The sequence below is a fragment of the Diplotaxodon limnothrissa genome, linkage group LG9, assembly GCF_057381915.1.
Source record: "Diplotaxodon limnothrissa isolate DT_005_m linkage group LG9, D_limnothrissa_male_GT1.1, whole genome shotgun sequence".
Classification (NCBI taxonomy): Eukaryota; Metazoa; Chordata; class Actinopteri; order Cichliformes; family Cichlidae; genus Diplotaxodon; species Diplotaxodon limnothrissa.
In genome coordinates, this window is record NC_140604.1 from 2,671,931 (window position 1) to 2,688,391 (window position 16,461).

Here is a 16,461-nt window from a genome sequence, read left to right on the forward strand (position 1 = left end):
TAAGCTTAACATTTAATAATACATAATAAATAGCACATATGTCATCATAACAGAAAAACAAACTTTAAAACAAACAAACAGAAAATATAAAATGAAAAGAAAAATTAGAATGACTTAAAAATAAAAGAACTCCAGTGGTCCTGTTCAGACACGTTTCTGGCTAAATCATGCTCATGGCCTTTCTTTATGAAGCAACACATGTACACTCAGCATTTTGGCCAAAAAACATGAACAATCTACAGCCAACACTCAACTTTACTGCGAACAACAAAGACGCACAACGAGAACTCAGCTTCCGGGCCAAAGTCAAACGTGACCGGTCGCAGCTTTTACTTTGAAAGCCGTTAGAGGAAGTGGCATCCTCGGCGGGCCTCTGAGTGCGGCTGCTGAGCGGAGTTGAGGTGGAAGTTTGTGTTTAGTTAGTCTCCGGAGCTGAGAGCGATGAGCGGGCACACGGTCCCTGCAGACTTCTCAGAACACATGCTGGACCTGGACGAGGACGAGGACCTGGAGGTTTTCACCAAGGTAACTCCCGCAGCCGCGGGACTGCGCTTCCAGCCGCTGCTCAAGTTTACTCTTTCCGAAGATTCACCGCCCACACTCACACATACACTCGTCGGGTCGAGGGGCAGCTCTTCGGCGCGTGTTTGCGCAGGCGCAAGAGGTGAAGAGCTCGAGCTTGAAACATAAAGGATGAAAGGTGGGGCTGCTGAAAGTTTTCGCTGTCATGTTGTCATCAGGTTAAAGAGTAGGAGAGCTGTGGAGCCGGCTTTACGCGACTGAAGAAAACTTTTGTGATACTTCTCTCAAAATGTCGAGTTAAGATCTCAGACTTGATAGATAATAACTCAAAACCGAGAAACTATCTTGAAGTTTCGATTTAGAAGTCGAAGCTTTCAGCTTGGCTCTGTGTGTGTGGAAGCCTGTGAGTTCACTTCATTCATGCGTGCACACTTCCGGGCTCAGTCATGTGACATCACTGTAAAAGTGTGTGATCGTCCACGCCGACACATAAAGTGCGCTCACTGTTAAAAATTCACTCGCATGATTGGAGGAAATCTCAGGTCCACGGAAGCAGCAGGTTCCATCTTCACTTACAGTCTATGTACACTCAGCAGTCACGTGATCGGAACCTCCCAGGTGTGTGTTTTCTGACGATCAGCTGAGTTTTGAAGATTTAGTGCTGCTGTGTGATGACTGCAATGTTATTCTCACAGCCACGAGAGCCTGAGTGGCAAGTCTGAAAGAAGTTCTATAACAACTCTTAGTTATTGTGTTTGCAGCTCTCTGTAGATTTCATTTCAAATAAGAGTGAAGCAAGATGTGTGTGGTGGTCTGTGCTCAGGTGGTCTGTGCTCAGGTAAACAGGGCTGTGTTCTAGTTGTGATGAAATCCATAGTAATAGTAGAACAGTGATAGTGCTGTGCACTCCAACCTCGATTCGTTGTACTAACCAGGTTCCAAAACAGTGAGACACTGTGCAATCTGTAAATAAAAACCACATTTGAACATCTCATACGTCCACATTTTATTCACAAGAAAACATAACAGATGTTTAAACTGGGAAATTTTTTCTCAGGGCCAGGGGCAGATCTAGAGGGTGTTTTGCATATGACAGTGTTGTTTATTGAAATAAGATTGCAATAACACTTTGAGCCTAGCTACAGTTAACACTGAATATATTGCATAGTGTTACCCCCCTCCATTATTAACAAATGGTTCAGCCCACAGCGCAGACCGGCTTTATTACTTGTTGTCAGTAGCAACCCATGCCTATGATTGTGCCAGAGCACATTTTGAATGAACACCATGGACATTTCAGATTTCACACAGGTGGTTGGTTGTTACACTCTGAAAAAAAAAACCCTATAACTACTTATAGGAATTTATGTTTTTTGTGTGATTTTAGATCAGTTGTGTTACTACAGCATGTTAATGAAAGAAGTGTAAATTCGACACGTGAGGTTGAGCTGAAGCGAATGAGACCAAACAAGGCAAAAAAGATAAAATAATAATAATAGTAATGGATTGGATTTATATAGCGCTTTTCAAGGCACCCAAAGCGCTTTACAAAAATGAAACAATTTAAAGATGAAATACAAAATCAAAATTTAGAAAATCAAAACTGGCCGGTTATATTGTGGACCTCAGAGAGTGAACCCAACAAATCATGAAAATTTAGGCTTCATTTTTGTTGACGGTGCAGATCTCTGACACTTTGTGTAAATTAAGCAACAATTTGATTGTTGTTGTTGTTGTGGTTGTTGTCCCGTTTGGATCTTTAGCCATCAGAATTGTTGTCTTAAGGCCAAGAAAGACGCCAAGCGGATTTATTTTACCAAGTGGATCATCATGGCCTTGCCATATTGGTCCATTTGATTGACCTTTATTATAATTATGTATTTATTTTATTTTCGGTTGCTATAAATGGGACAAACAATTTGATTATTTCTAACAAACAAAGTGTGAACTTCCGCCCCATGTTGTGTAGCTTTCTGGATTTTATACTTATTGGGCTACATATTTATTTATTATACAGGCTGTACAGTACATAGCATCAAAATACACATTTAATGCAACTGAAATGTTTAATTATGTGGGCTACAGAGAATAATTAAGTTATTGACTGTATTTATATGTAACGTGTATGAGCGACATGTATATATGTACACGTTACATATAAATGCTGTAAGTATACTTACGGCATTTAAATCATTTTAACCATATGTAACACCTGCGTATGTGTTTGTTTGTTTTAAAAAGGCTTTGATTTGCCACCCCATCTGATCTCCATGCCACCCTAAGAAAATTTCTTTACATCCAGCCCTGTCAGGGCCATGTTTCCTACTGTGCACTAGGCAGTCCTGGCTGGTTTCATGATGCTCTGGATCAGGGCTGTCCAAACTTTTTGCAAAGAGGGCCAAATTTTATAAAGTGAAGATGCCCAGGGGCCAATGGTTCCGTAACAAAGTTGTATGAAAATATAATGAAGAACAATTTTAATGGTCACAATTACCTTTATTTTTAAAATGGAACTGTACCTAAATAAAAGCCACTCAGGCAAGCAGGAACAACTCTAAAGACACAATTGTGCCTTTCATTTATATCTGGAGAGTCAGATAACATTGAACAAACTGTGAAGAATACCCTACATTTCCATGAGTTTGCAATATCTTTGCCTCATGAACATTTTAAACAGGAGTTATAAGTAATGAAAAGTGGTCTGTTATCAATAAAGTTAAACAAAAAGTGAATTTTGCCCTTCACTTTTACAAGATCTTTCAGGAAGCCAAAGTTTTTCACATCTACAGGAAGATTACACAACTGGGAAGTTCACTTGCACAAGAAATACACATATTTACACATATGTAAATATACACAATATGTACACAACACACACAACTATGAGTTAAGAGCATAACATCAACAGTTAAAGCCAAATCTTAAATGTTTAATAAAATGAGCCATCATTTGATTCAGCTGTGCTAAACCCGAAAGAGAACTAAAACATGCAGGGTAGCAGCTCTCCAGTAATTTGGACATCCCTGCACTACTGAGAGGGGTGATACTGAGATCGAGATTTTAGTAAAGCGATCAGGTCTGGTTTGAGGGCAGTGGTTGAGATGCGTAAAATATCGTGGGAGACACTCATCCTTGATCTCACAGGGTTCTTCTTTAAGTTCATGAGAGAGAATTTTGCTCACACAAATATGTGAAACGCGATAGCTGTTGCGTAACTCTTCATTTGGGCATTAATGTCCTCTGGGAAACTGTCAGTAACCTCTTTCAAAGCTGGGAAGTGTGCGGTACAGGGCTCTGTTAGGGACAAGTGTCTTTGGAAAAGTTGCCGTTTGCTTCCAAAGGCCTTGATGTGAGCGTATAGTTGGCTCCCCACTGCGTCGTTTCCTTGAAGATTAACATTCAGCGCATTCCGATGCTTCGTGATGTCGACCAAAAAGCCAGATTTGCCAGCCATACAGTATCAGACAGTTCTTCCACTGGTTGTCCCTTCTCATCCAAAAACTGTCTGATTCTGTCTGAGAGAGAAAAATCGCTGTAGTGCAGACCACCTCACATCGTTGTGATAAATTATGTCACTGTATTCAGCCTGGATGTCATGCAGAATCTGCTGAAACTGTCGGTGGTACGGAGCTTTAGAGCGAATACAGTTGATTGTCTTTGCTACTGGTTTCATAACATCATCAAATTTGAGATGTTTGGCACAGAGAGCCTGCTGATGAATGATACAGTGAAGTTTAACACCGTTACCTGCTTCTTTGCTGACTTTATTGCAGATCCGCCACAGCAGGTGCACCATCAGTAATGATGCCTTTACTCCATGGTAGCGTCACATCATCAACAGCTTCACAAACAGAAGCCAATCCTCTGGTTTGACCCTTAAGGCTTTTGAGATCCAGCGGCTCCTCTGTCACGTTCATCTTGTCGTCGACTCCTCGTAAAAGAATCAGCAGTTGCGCGGTGTCAGATGCATCGGTGCTTTCATCGCAGTCTAATGAGTAATAATCAAAATCCACTCCTCTGTCCCCCAGCTGCCTGTCGAAGTCTGACGATATATCCTCAACTCTGCGTGCCACAGTGTTGCGTGCCAAGCAAACATTCAGAAATTCTTGCTTCCTCTCGGAGCAAATGTTCTCCACCATTTTCATGACACAGTCTTTGAGAGACGTACCTTCAGTGAAAGGTTTGCCATGTTTAGCTATTAACACTTCGTAGCTGGCTTTCCTGATATCTTCATGTGTCCCACAGGCCCGCGTGATTAATCGCTGTTGCGAAGCCAGAGCAGCTTGGAGCTGCTTCAGCTTTTCAGCGCGCTCACTCCCTGTTAGCTTGTTATATGTTGCAGCAAGTTTAGTCTCGTAGTGTCTCCTAATGTTGAAATCCTTAAACAAGGCAACAGTCTCTTTACAAATCAGACAAACACAACTGCCTCGAGTTTCAGTAAAAAAATGCTGCTATTCCCACCGCTCCTGAAAGCGGCGGCCCTCACTGTCAACCTCTTTTTTTTTGTACTGTCGCCATGGCAGAAATAAGCAGAGAAGGGCGGGCTCACAGCACAGGTGCAGGTAGCTGAAAAATGTGCTGCCACCATGTGGTGAAAAAAGGAATTGCATTTTTAAAGTCATGATTTATTTATTCGGACTAAGGAAGTGAGCCATAAATAATACATAATTAGACTGAAGCTGCGGGTCACGTGAAATCTGACTGTGGGCCAGACTTTGGGCATGCCTGCTCTAGATGTTCTCAGCTGGTGAAACTGGACTCTTACTATGAAGTAAGTGAATGGTCAAGTGTTCCAGGTCCTGGACGAAAGCTGCATTGTCTCATGTACATGTGAGGTTCAGCTAACAGACAAACTCTCCTTTGCAGTACCCCAGCATAGCCTTAAGGGTGAACCAGTGAATCGTCCCACTCATCCCCAGACAGTTTCATTTAAATAGCGCCAAATCACAACAACAGTTGTGTCAAGGTGCTTTATATTGAAAGGTAAAGACTAGTGATGGGAATGGCAATAATTCCATTATTGATATTATTTATCGATTTGATATTTTGTCAATTCTCACTGGGATCTCACTAGGTCTGCTTTAACAGTTACCACCATCAGTAAGCAACATATCAAAGACATGTGAACAAATTAACTGCATGTTTTTGGTCAAATGTTTGTCCATTTTGGATGTGTTTCCTCTCTTCATTGTGATCAGTGTCATTATTCAAAAAAGTAATGAACAATTTTATTAAAAGTAATGCAGTACCTTACTTAATTACTCCAAAGAGAAAATTATTCATTATACTCCTCATAACACAACCTGAAAAACAGTGTCTCATAATTGCCATTTAAATCTAAACGTACAGTCCCACACACCAAAACAAATCCCTGTCCTGATGAGGATCTTTCTCAGTGTTTAGGTCTGAGCACAAAGCCAGCAGCACAGTACAAAGATGAAAACCAGCAGAAAGACGCTTCGACGCCACAGTGATTCCACACATGAACAGGTAGAAATGAAGGCTGCTTCGTGACATCTGTTACCCGATGAGGTGGAGTGACGGCACACTTGACCGCGGTCCTATGCTGGCATTTACTCAGCTTTAGCGTCACTCTGGATTTTTGGCTAGCTTTAGCGTTAGCATGCTGTCTGTGCAGGTGTTTGCAAAGAGCCGAAGTTATGTTAGCAGTATAATAGTTTCTGTCCGTCATGCGGTTTACACTTTACCATTACATTCTTGACCTTCTGTGCAATAAAAGTAATGTCCACGCTGTAAACTGCCCTGCAAGAGCCGATATGCGCGGTCGATAGACAAGCAGACTGACGATGACTACTCAAATTCTCGATTACTACAATGATACAACTAAGGAGGTCCCAAAATATTCCTTCCACCCCCGAATATATCCCCAGTTGAGGTCAGCAGCACCTTCACCCCCACTTTACACCCTCTGAGTAAAGAACTGCCTTCCACTCCTGAGTCACGTGACAGTTTGCCAGCCCCTATGAAAGGAACTAAATTATGTCTAAACCAGTTTACCCGAGCTGGGATAGGGTTACTAGGGCCCCAACCTGGAGCAATGCCTGGGGAGGGAGCTCCAAGGAGAGTGTCTGGTGGCCGCAGCTTGAAGAGACAACATGGGCCCGCCTTCTATAGACCCACCACAGGAGGCACTGTAAGGTCGGCTGCAGTGTTGTGTCGGACTGCAGTCGGGGAGGAGGCCCTAGCAGTCAGATTCCTATCGGGACATGGAATGTCACTTCTTTGGTGGGAAAGGAGCATGAGCTAGTGCGTGAAGTTGAGAGATACTAGCTAGATATCGTTAGGCTCACCTCAGTGTAATCCTGGCGACTAATTTGTTAGCTGATTAACTGTGGAAAAGAAATTAGACTAATTATCAGTCTGAAATGAAGAAACACTCAGAGATTAAGTTAAATTCAAGAACTGTTTAATGGAAAACGTCGAAAACTAATACGAAAGGTGTTTAAAAGGCATTATTACGTTCTTATAATGACACATGATGCTTGGCTGAATATGACAGAATATGACAACCGCTTCAATAAAAGCTGAAGTAACAAAACAATAAATCATCTAGCAATTTTCTCTGGCTTATCTGAATGACCGGTAAGTCTGGTACTGAATAGTGACAGCAAAGATTAGTCGGCTAGTTGAGTAGTCATGTACATCCCTTTGGGTCGGGGGACAGGTCCTGACTATCAGTTGCAGTCTTCTTGGAGTCACTGAGTGGGGTGATGGAGGGTGCTCTGCCTGGTGACTCCATCGTCCTACTAGGGGACACCTTGGCAAGGGCGGTGTGACCTGGAGCCTAATGATGTCTCCACAACTCCAGTTTCATGTAGAGTCCACTCTGGTGTACAGAGGTAAAATGACACAAAATGTGTCATTGTCCAAAAACCTATGGACTTACCTGTGTGTTGCTTCAGTTATTTCACATGGGCGTTACCCATGCAGGTATTCGTGTTGGATGCTGCAGAAAGAAAGAACAGCAGTTTGCACAGGCTCACCTATAAGAACCTTTGAGATCTTTGATCCCCAAAGGCGGCTCCTGTCTTCTTGACTCTACACGAGCGAAACTGTGATTGTGAGCTTATAGGAGAGATGACAGCATGCCGTAGAGCAAAAAGGTGCAAAAGAGCCTAGTCTTGAACATAAACACGAGTCGACATACACACTGATATGAAAAGCGGTTTAATGGAGGGATTTCAGTCAGGACGAGCTGCGTGCATGAAAGAAATGAAGCTACCAACAGTCCTGTTACTATGACAACTGTTGCTGTCACAGTCCAGTGCTGCTGATGAGGATCTGAGCGTGTGCAGATGCGTCCTGCATGTGGCTCAGGTATTTTTACACATTTAACACACTGCACAGCTGTACGGTCCCTGCAGCCGAGCACACATCTATGCTTCCACATCATGTTACCATAACAACCAGTTCACTCACAAAGACATACAGGGAAGTAGTTGTGAATAGATGTTAGCCGAGGGCAGAAGCATCGCTGCTGCTGTTTCTGCTTTCTGCAGATGGAGATAATGTAGAACTATCAACCATCCAGAGACCAGAGCCATGCCACGTTTGTCACCACACACCATCACAGGAGCCCGACGCTGACCTCAGACTGCTGTTAGAGGAAACACACCTGTAGGCAAAGCGTGTACGCTTCACTACTATTTGCATAAAGTGGATCATTTGAATGCAGAAGCAATAATATCCATGGTGAAAGGGCGGAGCTTACAGATGACATGGTCTGTTGTGAGGTGACAGTTTGATGGAAGTGTGTAGATGCTGTTGATGTTGTTGCACTGTGTGGCTGAATTTGAAACCGGGAGCTGCAAAGCTCACTTCGTGATGTGAATATGAGTTTGTTGTTTGGACACCAGCTTCTCTGGTCTGGTGTCTGAACTGTGCGTGTGGAGCTGTAAAGGTAGCCAAACATGGAACGATGGCTTCTGCCTCCACACTGATGTCGGCATGTTTCAGGGGCCAGCTGTAGTACCAAGGACGTGTCTGTCTACTACACCCAGCTTTATTGTCATTCAACTACTGGACAAGATATGAATGAAACACACTTTTTAGTCTCATTATATGCACTATGCTACTAAACATAACATTGAGTCCCCTGTCTTACCCTCTAAATAAGGCTGCCACAAACGATTATTTTGATAGTCGACTAGTCAGATCATCATCCATTGGAAACAATGTGCCAGGAGTCCGACCCAGAAAGAATAATAAGAGTAACATTAACACTAAGTAGCTGCGGCCATTGCTGGAAACTGGAATTGGCTGGGCTGCGCTATGAATTCTGGGATAGGTTGGTCCATGACGGAAGATGCTGACCTTGAATTTGGACACAGCTAGGATACCGGACTCATCTTCTTCTTCTTCTTTGGTGTTTAACGGCAGCTGGCATCCTTGTGCTGCCACACTCTTAAATCCTACTAGTTATTCCTGCGTCTTACAAAGCTTCAAACGACGCCTCGACTATTAAATTAGTCGTTGACGATTCGTGACTAGTCGACTAATCGTGGCAGCCATAAATATAAAGAAGGAATCATTATGAAGCAGAATATTGCACAGCTGCTGTCAGGTGTGGGTGACATCAACACTTCACAGACTCATGTTCAGTAAGTCGTGTTGTTGAGGTGGAAGGTGTTGACTATTGAGGGTGGAGCAGTTTAACAGTCGGGCTGAAGGTTTTTTACTGGACGCAGCGCGGCCTCCTCCTACTAGGCATTAGAGCAAGCACCTGTGCTTACAGGTGGTGCTTGTTCTACATCTAATGGTGTTGGTGCCACTGATGCGTGGTAAGTCTGCAGACTTTTACCGTCTGCAGCTCCTTCCCCAGTGCGTCTGCCATGCCACACAGTGAAGGCGTAGGTCAGGACGCGCTCCACCACACAGCTGTCGAAGGACAACATTCAGTCCAGCACATGCTAGGTCGTCTTCTTAATAGGTGTAGTGTTGATGGTGTTAGTCAGAGGTACGTAATGGACGGGCCGTCTACTCTATCTAATTAGAGAGCAGGGGAAGTGCCAGGTTTGCAGAAGTCCACAACTATCTGCCTGGTTGTCTGGATGTTGAGGATGAGGTATTTGTCCCCACACCATGTGTCAGGTCCTCCACCTGCAGCATGAACAACATCTCATCCTGTAGCTCTTTCAGTCACAGGTCATCGGTGTGGGCAGCTGTGGGCTGAGCACAGTGGCTGTGCAGGCTCTGTGGCCTGCAGCTCAGGAAATGCACAACTGAGCTCCATAAACTTATGAGTCATTGTTGTCTATGTGAGAGGGGGCCTGATGTCGTACTGAGCACTGATAGGAGTCCTCTGCCCCAGGTGCTGTATGCGCTTCCTTATGTAGTCAGAAAAGACGACGTGTTTTCCTTCAGGTCCTCACTGCTGCCTGTCTGAACACCTGCCAGTCTGTAGTCTCTAACATGGACACAGCCCCTCACTGCATGTAGTCCTGCAGCTTGGACACAGAACCCGTTATGACACCATAGTTTGATGAGGAGCCTGTCTACACCTATACATGGTCCTTTATCAGAGCACTTGATCAACAAACTCCAACATGAAGAAAAGTGAACTTTGTAGCTGCTCCATCCACCGTCGTTTGTTTTACACAGGAAAAATATATGTCAATGCTTTTGCATTCTTTCAGAAATGTAGCTGGGTAATTATGTCATTGGGTGAGCCACTGTCAATATGTGACATATTGAAATCGCGTTTGAATTTGCGCTTGTTTTTTTGCTTTCACTTTGCAATCGCGCGAACTGTTTATAGAGAGCGACAGTACTGATCTGTGAGTGATGATAATTTGTGCACCAATTCCTCTGACATCGTCTTATTAATCGTTAGCTTACTATGCAAACATGACAAGTGAAATCTCCCGCAGCTTAAACATGTGAGAGGTTGATCGCGCAGAGAATTGCTGAGCTTATGTGAGTGTGTGTGTAAAACCAGCAGGACATATATTTCAGTTCTGCTGAGCCAAATAAGACAGGTCAGGGTGAAGAAGTGACAGCCAAAGAAAAGCTTACCACAAAACAGAGAAGTTATGACAAATCAGACTATAAGGCAAAAAGAAAGTGCAGCTTTATGGTTTCATGGACAAAATAATTTCTGTGGCTGCCATATGACGAGCTAAATAACATAATGTTCCACCGGGTGTGTTGTGAGTTTCCCTCGATTTCTGAGTTGACAAGCGCCTTTGTTACTGGGACCAGTAATTTTAAGAAAGACCCCATCAGACCCCATGACAAATGCAAGAAATGCATTATTGCTCAGTCTGCACTATCTTTCCCAGAACAAACACCAATTGCAAATAACATACTGAAAATAAACCAAGCACAACAAGAAGTCCTGAAAAAGCTGTTTAGAGCAGCGTGCTATGTTGCAGAGTGAACTACCTTTGGGACAATTTAGCAGTCTTTGCAAACTTCAAAAAGCAAATGGCCTCGATCTTGGTTCCACTTGCCTCTTACCCGTGACTTCAGTGGAAATGTCAGATTCAGGATCTGACACAGACTGATTCATGTTCTGCACAGTTCTTACAAGTTCATAGAAGTTTCTGTTCAATTAGAACCAAGTATTTGAGTTGATGATTGTAATTTTTATACAATGTTGTAATTTGTGTTTTAACTATTTCTTGATTAATTTTAAAGGAAACAAAACATTTTTAATTTGGGCTACTTTAATTTATTTTGGGCTAACAAAAACTGAAGAGTGCCTGCCAGAAGGGCTACCAGGGATCTTGAAATTTTGCGAGCCCTGAGTCGTATGTTTTTTATTAGGTTTAGCTGTGGATCACTGGGAACTTAGAAGCAGCATCAGCTCATTTGACCAACTGTCCAAATGAGCTGATGCTGGAGGCAGAGCACAGCCCCACACATGTGCACACACACGCACACTGTGATAGCTTGTGTGTCAGCTTCTTTGTAGTTTTGTAATTGTAGTATATAATGGTTTTATGTAACTGAGTGTTGTGAATGTAAAAGCCCAACAAGGGACAAAGGTTGAAAATCAGCAGCAGCTATAAACTCTGTGTGGCAGCTTCATGCTCCGTGTTAAACTGTGTTGTTGACTAAAAATATAAAGTGTAAAAGTTTGTGTTTTTACTGGTTAGAGGTGCTCCACAGTTTGTCTGTCCTTCTCTTCCTCTCGAGTTTGACATTTTGTCATGTCGGGGAGCTCAATGGGAGCCCCGTCCTGTTTGTCAGGACCGTGTTTCTAACTTTGCTGCACAACGAGGTTACTTCTGATTGGATCACTTCCAGATTCATCCTGTCTTTTTACACAACTTAATTAGTTCTGATTAGAGCAGGGCGATATGGCCAAAAATATTTATCACGATATATATTTGAAAATTTGCGATAACGATATAACTGACGATATAATTGATGCGAGACAAAATACAACTCCACAACATTACTAGTGCAAAAAGACAACCTTCCATTTATTTTCACGTAAACAAGAAGCTGGTTTTTATGTACATTAAAGCTTTATAAAAATTTAACAGTGCAAATGCAAATTCCTTGCTGAAAGTTTAACCAAAAGGCATTTCCAGTAGAAATGGGCTGACATATCCTGAGCATAACCATGTATAATATCCACTGAAGTTAAAAAGAGGTGCTTTGCAACTAGGGCTGGGCCATATTATACCGTTCACGGTAATACCGTTATAATGTTAGGCAACGATAGGAAAATGAAATATCGCGATAGAATATGAGTAAAACGCGCATGCGCAGTGCCTTTGTTTTCATACGCACATGGCCGATTGTTGAGTGAAACAGATGAACCAGAATTGGTTTGTAAAAATGGAGCAACTTCCGTGATGTGGAACTGGTTTGGTGTTTGTCCGTCAGATACACAACAAAGCACATTTTTTTGCAGAACATGCAAGCGGCCGTCGTTATTGTCGTATTTGTCGGACTAAGATGCTCTTAAATCTGGGAGTAATCTGGGTCCTAAACTCCGTATACTTCAGGTCAAACGAACACTGCAGCATCACTGAGAGTTAAAAACTGTCTAAATTCATCTTTAATAAAACGATCAGCATTGCTGCTTTACCAGGTGTAACTATGAAGTTTAACTTCCAGGCATCCATGAAAACAAAATGTATTACATATATCGGAGTTAGAAGTTAGCAGGAAGTTAGCAGGAAGTTAGCTCGCTAGTTTCGCTAGTTACCCAAGCATGATATAGCATGTTCTGACTGAGATTTCTGAAAACATTCAAACGTACAGCTCTGCTATCACTTCCAACATAGATGAAGACAGGAAACTAAACAGCAGTGACGTTTGTAGGGTTACTGAAGTTGGGCTAGCTGGTATATAATGATGTGCTACGTGATCGCTAGCGACACAGCTATGTTAGCATAACATAAACAGTGAAGCTGGAGGACGAACACTAACACTTTTCCACTTATAAAAGTTAACGTGAAGGTTCCTGATAGTTAGAGACAAATGCAATCGCATGGCAGGATGCTGTAAACGGACCAAACTTCAGTCAGGAGAACAACTGAGATAATCCATCCACAATACGAGGTTAGTCATTAATATACTGCAACAACATGGGAATAGAGCAGCTGCCAGAGAATTCAACATTAATGAATCAAAGGTACAGAAGTGGAGGAAGCAAGAAGAATGAGTTTAATAAAGTTTGATTTATCTGACTGCTTTGTTTCGCTTAATGTGCCTTATAATCCCGTGCACCTTATGGTCCGAAAAATACGTACGTAATAGTCGAGTGTTTTGACCGATGCATGAAACGATACATTTTTAGGCAAAAGTTGTAACGGTCGCTATTGTCTTTGTATTTATTACATGGCGTGCTGTAGGGCTGGGCCATATCATACCGTTCACGGTAACACCGGTACAATGTTGGGCAACGATAGGAAAATGAAATACAGTGGGGCAAAAAAGTATTTAGTCAGCCACCGACTTTTCTGAAAGTCGACAGAGCCCCTTATAATCCCGTGTGCCTTATGTGTGAACTCTGGTTGTGTTTACTGACCTCGAAATTTTATGTGCACGGCGCTCGGAAATCTGTCAAATGTTTCAGTAAGACTTTGCTAAGCTACGACGCCGCACCGCTTGATGGATTGTCGAAACATTACGGCTATTGTAGGCGGAGCCTCGCGGAGTGATACGTACTGTGCTTCAACATAATGTTACCGTATTGTGTGTGTTTAACCTCTTTTTCAGTTTTGTGGATATTATACATGGTTATGCTGAGTAGAGCAGGGCGATATGACCAAAAATATTTATCACGATATACATTTGAAAATTTGCGATAACGATATAACTGATGATATAATTGACACGAGACAAAATACTTTACAACTCCACAACTTTATTAGTGCAAAAAAACCCAACATCAATGTATTTTCACTTAAACAAGCAGCTGTTTTTATGTGCATTAAAGTTATATAAAAATGTAACAGTGCAAATTCTTTGCTGACAGTTTAACCAAAAGGCATTTCCAGTAGAAACTGGCCGACACATCCTCAGCACAACCATGTATAATATCCACACAACTTATCATACATATCCTCATTAAGAAATGAATATAGCCACCACAGTGGCCATCAGAACCATGAAAAAAATATTGCTGTAAACAGTTTATTTTGCGACACCACGAAAGAAATGATAGCGTAAAATGAAACAATAGACGTTTTCATATCGTCATCAGATATATATCATTATATTGAACAGCCCTACCAGCATGTGCAGCGACGATGAGGCAGAACCAGGTCGCTCTGCAGCATGGACATGGTTTGGTTCTGAAAAGTCTGACACGGACCAGAAAACTGTGCTGTTGTACAAATGATGGCACAAACCGACCCCACCTCAGACTCGAACACAAACCTCTTCTACCACCTACGCAAGAATCACGTGAAAGAGAAAGTAAACCTTAGACTCAAAGGTTGGAGCAGGCTTTTCCCCGCAGCACGCCGTGTAATAAATACTCACAAAGAAACAACTAAAAATACAAAGTTTCCAGACTCGACTCCAGGTACACGACGCCCAGCTGAAAACACGGCACACAGGTCGAGTTTCCTGAGATTCACTGATTTCACACAAAAAGCACAGGTTTGTGATCTACCTTGTTATTGGGATGAGAAATGTTTATATCAGGATCTGAGATTTTGGTCACATCGCACAGCCCTGTTTCTTCAGAAACTGCATAAATTGTTTACTTTCTACAAACATTCATTAAGGCTTTCATCGAGCAAAGCCTTGCGTCTATAACAACATTCAACATAAACATGTTCACCAGTTAAAAACTTCAGATGCTTTGGTGAAGAGAAAATCTCTCCTGAATTCATTTACTGACAGGAGTGCACACACAGCTGACACTGATGTGTTGTTGACATATAAAGTGAGTGAGGCTGTGTTTGCACTTTCTCTGTGCTCCAGAATACTTCCCTGCCAGATGGAAGCCCCTTGCCCAACTCTCCCAGCTCCATGGTCAACCAGTACAGACTGGAGGACGATGATGAGGGCAAAGAGGATGCCAACACTAAGGACATCTTCGTCACCGTCGACCACCCAGAGAGCCAAGTGACGGCGATCGAGACGTTCATCTTGTACAGAGTGGTGACCAGGGTGAGGTGGTGGTCCTACATCAGCGTGGTCACATTGTGTCTCACACACAGTAGTGCTGTTTGGATGCTTCCTGCCGTTAAAAGCATTTAGTCTCTGTAGCGTGAACAGTTTGTAAAGGCAGACTGCACAGGTGCTGCATTTTATCTATGTGAGGGAGCGGGACTGAAAACAGTTGAAGAGTTGGCATAGTGTGGCCCACACCGTTAAAGGGGTGGCCCACACAGTTATAGGGTTGGCCCACACAGTTAAAGGTGTGGCCCACACAGTTAAAGGGGTGGCCCACACAGTTATAGGGGTGGCCCACACCGTTAAAGGGGTGGCCCACACAGTTATAGGGTTGGCCCACACAGTTATAGGGGTGGGGTGTTTTCAAAGTGTTGACCACAGAAAGATCCTTACTGTGACAGTACTGTCCACCTCTGTGGTTTTTATGATGCAGTTTGATGTCTGATTGCACTGTGAAATGAAAGCATGGCATGAATAAGCAATTGGAGTTCAAAAAGAAATCATGGAATCAGTTTATATTCTAAGCTTTTGACTCATCAAAGTCACACCTTTGCAGATATAACAGCTGAACACAGCCGTGGCTTCTTTCTACGACAGAAATCAAATCTTCTCCCATTTCTGTGCAGAAGTTCCCATAAATGTGGACCTTGTAGGCTGCTGTGCTTTCACTCTTATGTCCAGTTCATCCCAAAGCAGCTCGATTCAATTCAATTCAATTTAATTTTATTTATATAGCGCCAAATCACAACATAAGTCGCCTCAAGGCGCTTCATAGATACAGAGAAAAACCCAACAAGCATATGACCTATGAGCAAGCACTTTGGCAACAGTGGGAAGGAAAAACTCCCTTTTAACAGGAAGAAACCTCCGGCAGAACCAGGCTCAGGGAGGGGCGGGGCCATCTGCTGCAACCGGTTGGGGTGAGAGAAGGAAGACAGGATAAAGACATGCTGTGGAAGAGAGACAGAGGTTAATAACAGATATGATTCAATGCAGAGAGGTCTGTTAATACATAGTGAGTGAGAAAGGTGACTGGAAAGGAAAAACTCAATGCATCATGGGAATCCCCTCGATGGGGTTTAAGTCTGCAGACTGTGCTGGACCTCCATGTTTTCAAGCTCACCATCTTGTTCTTCTTTCCTGAGGTGGTTCTGGCACAGCTTGGATTTATGTTTTGGGTCTTTATCCTGCTGTAGGATGAACGTCTGACCAACTAGGTCCATACCAGAGGGTCCTGCATGGTGCTGCAGAACGCTGTGGTTTTGGTTCAGGGAGCCTCTCACTCTGTACAAGTCACCGACCCAGCAAACAGCCCCAGACCATCACACT

At 42.9% G+C, this 16,461-nt stretch overlaps 1 protein-coding gene across 1 annotated transcript in view; it reads left to right on the forward strand.

Moving 5' to 3' along the window:
- Window positions 1-371: 371 nt before the first annotated feature.
- snx7 (sorting nexin 7) overlaps window positions 372-16,461 on the forward strand; it is a 30,499-nt gene continuing 14,409 nt past the window's right edge. The window contains exons 1-2 of the mRNA XM_085362577.1: window positions 372-525; window positions 14,938-15,126. Coding sequence (XP_085218703.1) covers window positions 442-525; window positions 14,938-15,126 — 273 coding nt within the window. The 5' untranslated portion in view covers window positions 372-441. The remainder of the gene's footprint in view (window positions 526-14,937; window positions 15,127-16,461) is intronic.